This window comes from Cyrtonyx montezumae, unplaced genomic scaffold (assembly GCF_038088225.1).
Source record: "Cyrtonyx montezumae isolate F1298 unplaced genomic scaffold, pur_monq_1.0 scaffold_6, whole genome shotgun sequence".
Classification (NCBI taxonomy): domain Eukaryota; kingdom Metazoa; phylum Chordata; class Aves; order Galliformes; family Odontophoridae; genus Cyrtonyx; species Cyrtonyx montezumae.
The window spans coordinates 6,725,346-6,735,359 of NW_027072067.1; the positions used below are offsets into that span (position 1 = coordinate 6,725,346).

The 10,014-nt window shown below is 40.4% G+C and overlaps 1 protein-coding gene across 3 annotated transcripts in view; it reads left to right on the forward strand.

Annotated features, from left to right (window-relative positions):
* Nucleotides 1–6,769, forward strand: part of FGD3 (FYVE, RhoGEF and PH domain containing 3) — a 98,275-nt gene extending 91,506 nt beyond the window's left edge. For 2 of the 3 annotated variants that reach the window (XM_065749770.1, XM_065749771.1), the window contains exons 18-19: nucleotides 327–467; nucleotides 5,341–6,769. In XM_065749770.1, the coding sequence (XP_065605842.1) occupies nucleotides 327–467; nucleotides 5,341–5,565 (366 nt within the window). In that variant the 3' untranslated portion in view covers nucleotides 5,566–6,769. Of the gene's footprint in view, nucleotides 1–326; nucleotides 468–5,340 lie in introns of those variants that run through there. The other variant, XR_010622999.1, reaches the window with a different exon arrangement.
* Nucleotides 6,770–10,014: the final 3,245 nt, after the last annotated feature.

Sequence of the window (10,014 nt, forward strand, 5' to 3'; positions counted from 1 at the left end):
GCACATTTTTCATTAATTTGAAATCATCTCCCAGTCTACTTCGCTAAGCAAGAAACTAGCTGCATCATCTTAATTGTCATTCTCAATTTACTCCGTGGAAGTGGCATTTAACTTCCTGCCCTCCGGGAACAACAGTTTAGCCTTTGCCTCTTTACATGTAATTCTGCTATTTCTTGATAGTACATAATGATGATTAAACTTTGTTTTGGTTATGGTCTGTACAGCATATGCCCTTCAGTATTGTTTGACTCTGGAAAACTAAGCATTTTAAGTATTTTTGCTCTGTAAACATGATAGAAACAGTTCTCTTTTTTTTCTTCATCCAGAAGCAAAGTTTATTAGCACCTGAAAACGGTCTCTTCAGCAGCTACCTCCAGTTCCTTGAAAAAGGGAAGACTTGGTACAAAATGTGGGTGACCATCCCCAAGACCGAACCTCTTGTTTTGTATCTGCAAGGAATTAGTCAGGTAAAATGACATCCATGAAGGTTTTTATTTTTTTTTTCCAGTGAACTGCTGAAGTTAACTAGCATTTGTTTGTGATAGAAGTAAGTAGATTCATAAACTCAAAGAGATTCAAATCGTGCTTCCTTATTCCTGAAGATGTCAAGTGACAACACTGATACGAGATCCCCCACATCCAGTTTTGTTTTTGGCATTTGACATATTTATATATGGCTTTGTTCCATCTTCTGGATGGAATGGAAGAGGGAATGGGGCCACATTCAGCCTACTATTCTCCTGCTGTACTTTAATGATAGGAGGGGTTTTCTTTTGATTAGCATCACTTCGTATGGATGTAGCTGGGAATTATTTGAAAACTAAATACTACTGGTGATTTTATAAAGCTGTTTGAAGTAAAGTTTACCATATAGAAAATGTTCAGCAAGAAGTACTTGTCTTTAGAACTGCATTCATTTTGCTTCTTGTCAGAGAGCACACCTCTGGTTTTGACTGAGTATGTGTAATGTTGTAGTGCTTGAGAAACTGTGAAAGCCTGAATTTGAGCACCAGACAAAGCCCACTTGACTTCATCTGGAATTCAAAGCCCTCCCTGGCTAAAATTCCAATTAATCCCACAGGCAGTGAGCTGCCTGGTTTCCCTTCTAGTCACCAGGAGATGCTTGACTGAAATTACAAGTTGAAAAGGCAAAATGCCTCAGACAGAACACTAAAACTAATGCAAGAAAACCAATCTTTAGATCTCTGTGGAGTCAGTCAGGGGAAACAAAAAAAGCTTTAAAAAGCAAAGCCGAGAGAAAAGATTTACTGCGAAACTTCTCAGTTGATGTGAAAATTATGCATCAGCAAAGCACCAGTGCAAGCCCTATATCCCATGCAAACTGAGACAGAATATCTTTTGCTCCTTGGAGAGCATCAAATATTGATGTGAGGCCTGATGTCAGGGCCAAGAATCAGTGTCCTGACTGCAGCAGATATTAAGATAAATCCATTCCCAGACCTCTCATGTTCTACATTAATTCATCCTAACTTACAGACAAGCTTGGGCAAGGAAGGCAAGAACAGGAGAGAGAGAGAGGTTTAAACTCTTTGGCCTTCCTTACTCAGGAGCAGTATGTTATCTAAAGGTGACTGGAACTAGAAGTTGCAGGAAACCAACATCTCTTACATGGTGTGACCTAGAAAGAGAATTTCTCCTAGTGCTCAGCTGATTGTCTCAGGACAGCATAAGTAATAACCCAAGGGACATAAAACAGTTATATTTAGCACATGCAGAAAGATGCTCAATCCCCTAGACCCTCTTCTGCCAGTCATGCAAAGCCACAGTTGAAAGCTGGAGGAAGTTCATATACTGTTCACTTCATATACTGTATTCTTTGCTCCCTGTCCTGCCAAACTTGATCTTGAGCCACTTTTGATTTTAATTAGTAAGATCCCATATTTTAGGGGAAAGTGTTCCTTTGTCATTTGATTGTTGATTTTATGATGGTTGAATATTGTGGTTAGTGTCCTCGGCTATTTCAGATGTGAGATATATTACACGACAGAACAGCAGGAAAGTATACAGGATAAGGTTAATCTGTTTTACATTCACCAGCCAAGCCTGGATTTACTATCAGACATCAGCAGAACAGGCTGAGACTATAAACAACATCAGTGAGCCTTTTCTTCAAAGGACTGCTTTTCCCATTCACATAATTTCTTCAGCTTCCCTTCAGCATCCAACCGAGGGGAAAAAGTTATGAAGTGAATCCTTAATATTATCCTAATGCTCTCACCAGTTCAAGTTTATGCAAAATACATGAGAAATACAGCCCCCCCAAAGAGGTACCTTTTGGAATTAATATTGCCAACAGTGATATTAATGGTCTTGGTGAAATGAACTGTGACCATAGGAGCATTTGTGAAAGTTGTGGGATTATCTTGATAAAAGAAAGTTGCCTCTTGGGAAGGAGGAATAAACCAAACACAGTCTGGAACTTCTGGTACATTAATGGCGGCCCTGACAGTATTTGCTCTGCACGCTGCAGAAGGGATTTCATGCAAATAGCAAAATGACTCTCAAGCTTTAAAAAAGCAATAGCTATGTTCTTTTGCTTTATATGCGTGTTCCAAGAGAATGAATTAATCTCCTGGCTGTTCACAGTTTAAGTTTTGTACAAGGCTTTATGCATGAGGATAAAATTCACAGTTTATTTAGATATGGAAATCATACCAATTTTATCTGTCCTCAGACCAAGACTGGATTTGTGCAGCTGTTCATCATGTTTATCCAAGTGGAATTATAGGAGTTTGCTTGTAAGCAAAAACTACCTCAAGCTTAAGGATGGCTGGTTTTACTGAAATGAGGTTCTTTCCACAGATGCTGACTGTTGCCCTGTAAAGTGGACAGGTGGCTGCAAGGCACTGACACTAACTTGTGTGGCATTGAGAATGCAGACTTAAGGAAGCACAGCTATCTAGAGAAGTAATTTTGGAGAAATACAGAGCACAAATCTGGCATAGCCAGATGCTTGACCCAAGTGAAAATCGTGCTTTATAACCCCCTAAGAAAACCCTTGTGTTTATCATGTAAATGTGGTTTACTCCTAGAGAATAAGGGAGTAGCTGATTTTGGTAGAGCTCAGGGTTAATAAATAAGAAGGGTTTTTGAGGGTCATTTGTTGACCTTGTTGAAACTTTAATTGGTTCTGCACAAAACAAAGCCTGTCCTTTTCCTGCAGTTCTGCAGAGCTTTATGTCTTGGTCCATGATCCAGTCAGAAGAATCTTTCACTGATTTGTGCAAATTTCAGCTTAGGTCATAAGTAGGGAAGGAGTGGAGCTAGGGTAGAAAACAAGGGGATTTTCTGCACCTGCTGAAAGTAGAGGAGATGAATGAGTGTGTCCCAGCACTGGGTAACTGGTGCTCTGTGTATTTGTGTAAGAGGGCTTACACAATACGAAGGGATGTGTTGGAAGGGTTGTGTGTATTGAGGGTGCTTGGAACAGACCTTTCTAAAGAAAGGAACTGAACGTTGTGTTTTCTGAGTGTTGCAATAATTGTAATAGCACGGTAAATAAACTGCTTTAAGTACCTAAATAAATAAAGTTCTTATGTTATTATGCTGTGTAGAGTCAGGTGAATGCACAGTGTACTGATGTTATTAAATATCCAGTAGATTTTTGTGCAAAAAATCTCAGCAAAATGATTTAAATCTACCCCAAAGGGAAGCTCTCCTTTCCCTTTTCTGTTTTGTTCTTATGAAATACTGATACTGTGCAACCCTGGTGTGTCCTGTTAGGAAATATTTAAAAGCAGTTCAAGCAGCCATATCCCCTAGGCTCTTAAAATGGAATATGACATTTATCTCTGGAGAGATCCAGCAGAAGGGCCTGTACATCCCACTTGTGTGTTCATTAAAGGGCCTGGATTTCTTGTGTGTTCAGAATGGCCCCTGAGACTCCAGGAAGGAGCAGAAGGGCTTAGTGGCAGAAGAAATCCAGAGATGTTCACAGTCCTGCGGAGAGATCGGACTTAGACATGTGATGTGACTCCAGAAGTCTACTGAGTATGTGCTGAGTTCTGAATATGCAGGACCTTGAAACTGTATGCCGATAAACACAGTGAGTTGCACTTAGAAGAGGAACTGAATTCTTCAGTGTTTGATGTGAAGGTGCCTTTAAATCTCCTCAGATAATGCATGGTCTTCAAGCATATGGCCCTGACATTTTTGTGTAACAACAAGAAATAGCACATAAATCAGGAAGCCTGTATTAATTTAATAGATCTTTTACGTGCATTTTTCACTGTTTTCTTCATGCCCCTTTGGTTCATGTCTTTGTTTGCATGGATGTGAGCTGCTGTGAGACACGCATTACTTTAGCCTAAGTGTTAGAGAAACAGATTTTTAATTGCTATTGTTCTCAGGGCTCTGGCTCCCTTATAGATGTACTAAGTCATCTGTATTCAGTATGGGGAGATGGGAGAATGTTGTCAGCTCTGATGCAGATGTTGAACTAGAGCAGGCTGCTACACATGTAGCTGCAAGAAGAGAACATCGCCTTTCAGAGGTTTGGTATCTGTCTGGTTTGGACTTCAGCTTTTGGACCTAACATTGAAAGTGCTGGCATCGTGTGAAACAAGCTGCGTGTTCTCTACATGCATACAGCTTAGCAGAGGAGTTGCTTTATGTTCAGGATGTGACTGTTAGAGAGCTGTTATTGCTGCCTACATCTGTGAGTTAATCTGGCTTTTAAAGGATAGCAGAAAATCCGAGCTTTGACTTTCCATTGCAAACCTGAGAGGGATCATAAACAACCCGAGACCTTCTGAGAAGATTCAACAATTGATAGAAAATTTGAAATTCTCTTTTTTCCAAGTCTCTTTTCTCATAGTTGTCTTTGTGGCTCTGTGTTGAGGTCCACGTACTTGTCAACCTTTAACCAAACTTTCACATGTCCCACAGGGTTCGGAGGGCCTGCATGCAGCTATTTGGAGCTGCATGTGATTGCCTGTACCTGAAATGGTTTTCAGTAAAAGAAAATGTGTAGGTTATGTAGATTTAGGTGAAAATCCCCAATAGTTGCACTGCTGGAGCTGTATTCCTATTGCAAATGGGAATCTATTAAATAAGAAGAATATAAGAAGAATAAACTGAAAAGCCATTCCCTTTTATTGTTTTAAGTTAAGCAGTCAGTATCACCTCTTGCCTCTTTGCTATGCTCCACAGTCAGTGCTGGGGCTCGTGGTGGCTCAGTGGTAGTGGCACAGTATCACTGATCATGCTGAGGTGGTGGGGGTGAGCACGTGCCTGGTGGCTGTGTTGTGGCTGTAGGGCAGTGTCTTCAAGCAGAATTCGTTGCAGGAATTTTACACTTTCCCTTTCTTCTTCTTTTAGGATGGACGGGGTCCACGTCCAATTCCTCTGCCGGGATACGAAGTCAGTTTTCCAGGTTCTGGTGAAAAGTTTGAAATGAAGCATGTTTTTAAGCTCTGCCAGTCCCAGCAAACTCTATATTTCAGTGCAGAGGATGAAGAGCTGCAGCTGAAATGGATGGAAATTCTCGCCAAAGCAGCTAAAGGGGAAACTGAAGATATCACTGAAGGGTTCAGCAACCCGTAGAGCAAGTTCCATTTAGTTTCTTTCGTACATGCTATAAACCATCACTTGAATTTGGTATTCATGGCACTTTGAAATCTGTATGGCTTTATATTTTCATGTGTCTGCGTAGGAAATTCAGTGGTTTCTCTCCTTTTATTGTACATTTCTCACGTACAGTAGTTATCTGGCATATATTATGTTAATGGAAAAGGTAGTTGTAGTTGTTGGTGGTGTTGATGCTGGTTTAAAAACAAAAAGACAAGGAGAAAAGCATTAATTTTGTCAAAGGTAATGGAAAACCATTGGTCTCTTGTTTTCCTAAATGTACATTTTCCAGTCCTTTTGATTGCTGTTCGGTGCAGGATGTGTATAGTCTGTGATTAGTTCTATAAATGCTGCCTCTTAAGTTAAATGTTGTAAAGGCTTGTGCTGGCCACTGACATTCCGTTCGCTGTCCTTTCCCTCCTGGTAAAAGGTCTTTGTGAAGTGTGAGCAACGTACTGAATATTTCCTTTTGCTAAAACTTTGTCTCTGCTATTTTGAGATGACCTGTTCACCAGACAAATACTGTAGAAGGGACTTCTAAAAATGACTGCAAAACTGTGCAGGGAAGAACATTAAGGAGCCTCACTGATTTTAAGCATTTGTAATATTGTTTTGTTTTCTTTTGAAACCAATACCTTCCTTACTTCTATTTGAACCCATTTTAATGTAAGTGAACAAATGTTTTATACTGCCAACTGGGATATGATCAATAAACAAGAACATTTTTAGTACACACAGTACAAAAAGGTGACTTTTTTATTGTTGTACTGGTTAATTTAAAAGTGCCCTGGGATTTATTTATATATTTTGTAAATAATGTTTCATAAGTATTTTAAGAATTTTTTAAAGATCTGAGCTAATTAACAGGATTTAGTGCTTAGAATGAGACATATTTGTATGAACTGAATTTGTAATTTAATTTTCCTGTTCGCTTGTATTTGTCTAATTTTCAAACTTAAGTGCTTATCTATTTAAATAAAAATTCATGCAGTTAACTCCTGAGCCAGATCTCCAAGGCACAGCAAGCTTTAGGTCGGCATTTAATGTAGGTTAAAAAGAGGGGAAGAAAAATGAAAAATAAAAAAAAAAATAAAGAGGAATGTCTGTTCCTAGTGGTAGCAAGCATGTAGTTCTGATAAAAATGAAATAAAATGTCACAGTACTCCACTTTTTAAATGGTTTGGTTTAACTTTTGTTTTCTCTTCAGCCTTCTGCATTTTGTGATATTGGTAGAAAGAGCTGCTCCATACAGCCAGAATTTGTTAGAATTGCTGAGAATTAATGATCTCCACCAGTGAATATATTTCTGTGATACTTACCCAGCAGGCTTTATCCAAAGCCCAGTGAAGTTCCCAGTGCAGCTGATGGAGCACTCTCCATCCACTGCAGCTGGAGTTGCATTGTATTCAGATACAGTGAGCTAACCCCATTCCTTTTTGAGGCACTGTTCAGACTTCAGATTGTTTTCTTCTCTTGGGACACGTGTAAGTTCTTCACACAGAAATTCAGTGATATGAAGAACATCATGAATTGTGATATGAGGTGATATGAAGAATGTGATGCATTATTCAAAGTGTGAGTGCTTATCACGTAAGAATGCAGGGAGCAATGACTTCAGAGCTCTGTGAATCCATGAAGCTTGTGTGTCCTGACGCTTCAAGGAAACAGTGCTGCCTTCTTTTTTCCTTTTTTTCTTTTTCTTTTTAATATGTAAGTGCAAAAGATGACATGAACTCAATTGCTGTCTTAAGATAGTAAGCAGGCATGCCAGAAGTGCAGTCAGCTAAGCCAGGCAGGGGTCCTTGAGCTCCCAAATTCTGTTTTCCTCCCCATTTAGTTTTATAACTACGCTCTCAGATTCTAAACCTCAGTTTGCCCCAGCTTGCAAACCGATGCGGCTCTGGAGAGGCATCAGTGTTTCCTCTAATCTAGTGCTCTTTCCTCGTTGCTTGCGTTTGGCTGCTGTCAGAGTGCTGGCTGTGTGAAACTGTAGTCAGCCTCATTTTGGTCATGCCTCTTTCTTCTCAGTGAGACCCGAATGTTTGGGCCTGCTGGATGAGGAGCTGCAACTTAGAAATATGCAAATACAGTAGAAAGGGATATTTTCATGAGCCCAGAGGTGTGGTTTGCATATGTATCTCTGAGAGCCACGAGACTTAGAAAGAAAAGCTTCTTACTTCTAATATATTTTGTTTCAGTGATTGTCCTTCCAGTAAATGAATTACATGAGTAGTGTGGGCATATGTAACTGAGTATTTGGGGAGGTATGGCAGACTGTCAAGCTGTTTAAAATTATTTAAGAAAGAATGAGGGAAACTCTTCCTTCTTGTGCAGAACGCTGCATTTCCAGTATTTTGGCTGTTAGTGGAAAAGGAACATGTCAAGTGATAAAGCTAAAAGTGTTATTTTATTCTGAAACAAACAAAGCAGGCTACATTGTTTTCAATGATGTTCTGAAATGGAGTATCTTTCTTCACTGATTTGGTTTGAACAAAGACAATTGAGTCATCAGTGTAGCGGGCGCTTACAGTGTGCACTGTGCTCCAAGGCAGAGAGATGAGTGCTACCCTTCAGTAGATCTTACCTCTGAGAAGTGCAGCAACATTTGTTTCTTGTTCTTTGTGTTAACACACGGTTTTGGGTTTTCCTGCCTGTTTTGCATCCTGGTAGAGTTTCCCAGAAGCAGCTGCCCAGCAATGCTGAAAATGTAGATCAAAGTGTGTGGTTAACCTACCTGACACCCACATTACTTCTCTTGGTCTTGCACTAGCAGCATGGAACATTAGCTGCTAAATATAAGCGACTGCACATCCTGTCAACAAGCACCTTCCCTTTTTACACACCTACCATTTCTCTTTTTCTGCTCTTAGGTCCATGTGGGTCATGGCCAGGTTTACACGTGGCTTGCACTTTGTGTTTTCACTTGGCTGGGCACTTGGCAGGCCCAGGGAAGCTTGACAGAGCTGACTGAGTACCTTTTGCTGTAAAATGAAATAGTGATAAAATTGGCTTTTCAGAAAGCAGTTGCTGGCTGCCCACACAGATATTGTGTGATCTACAACCATGGGATTACACTAAAGGAGGAATTCTGTTTGGAGTCTCTGAAATAGAGTTTTGGGAAGCTAAAGCCAGCTTACATAGATGGCTTGCTCAAATACAGTCAAACAAACTTATGCTTCTGCTAACACATACAATGTAAAAGAATGGTACCTGGATGTGTCTTAGCAACGTGGTTCAGTCTTCAAGCAACAAACCTTCACCTGGAACAAACTACTTTGATTATCACCCATAAGTTTAAAATGAACTTAGGTATTGAATTATTGTTGACTGGCAGTAGCTTTCAAAAAAGTTTTCCCTCAGTACTTTTCCCCCTTCACTGCCCTGCCCTGCCCTGCAGAAAGCTTCTTTAAAAGCTAATTTCAGCTCAGCATGTGCGTGCAGTGTGCACTGAGCAACGGTGAGTCATGTTCAGCTTGGTAAGGAAATGAATGAAAATCCCTGCAACGTAAAGAGGCTCTGTGTTCCTGTGCTAGACTATGCATGCTGCGTTGGAAAACTCTGATTTCCAAGTCCCCAAATTGTTTCAGTCAAGTAGACCTTCTTTTTCCTGCGAATGACAAGTAATTTTCCTGTATTTCAGGATGATGCTTTGCTAACATGGAAGTTTCTGAATTTGCTGTTCAGATTGAAGAGATTTCACATGTTCTATAGCTAGTGTACAGAAGCCTGAAAAGGAATAATCAGTTGTCCCAGTATCTTAGAGTAGGAAAGAATCTGTCAGGACTTTCACACTGTTATAAGTATCCAAGTGCTCGTATGATCTTGGGCCACAGTGCTCTGTAACTTTCAAGAAGATGCTGAACTGGGAAAAAACAATGTTGTCCCACTTCCAGTGCTGAAGAAGTTGCTTTCAGTTTCTAAGTTGACGACAATGTTCAGCATGAAACTGGTGACAGCAAGTACCAGCTGACTTGTGAATTGGGTAAGAATGATTGCACACTGTGTATTGGCCTTCACACTTTGCAGGGGGCAGCACATTTTTGCTTTGATAAGCAGCCCAGTATTGACTCAGAACATACTGAGGCTATAGGGGAGTCTCAGGAAATTTTAGTTTTCAACACAGAAAGTTGCCTGAGGAGGTGTTATAGTGGCCTGGGTGCCCTGAGCAAAAGTGAAAATGCTGGGACGTTTCCACAGGCAGTGAGTGACTCAGGAATTCCAGTGCCTAGAGTTGCTCATAAGGTGATTGGTCCATTTATTTTCCAGTTGTCACACTGCATCTGGAGCCATTTGCATTAGTGACTTACAAGATATGACCGTAAGGAAAGAGCCCTCATGGAACTTTCATCTTCCTAGTTAGGCCTTAAGGCAGATGTGAGAGTCCAGAGCAGGTAACAGCACAGGGCCACCATCCCAGATGTGTGC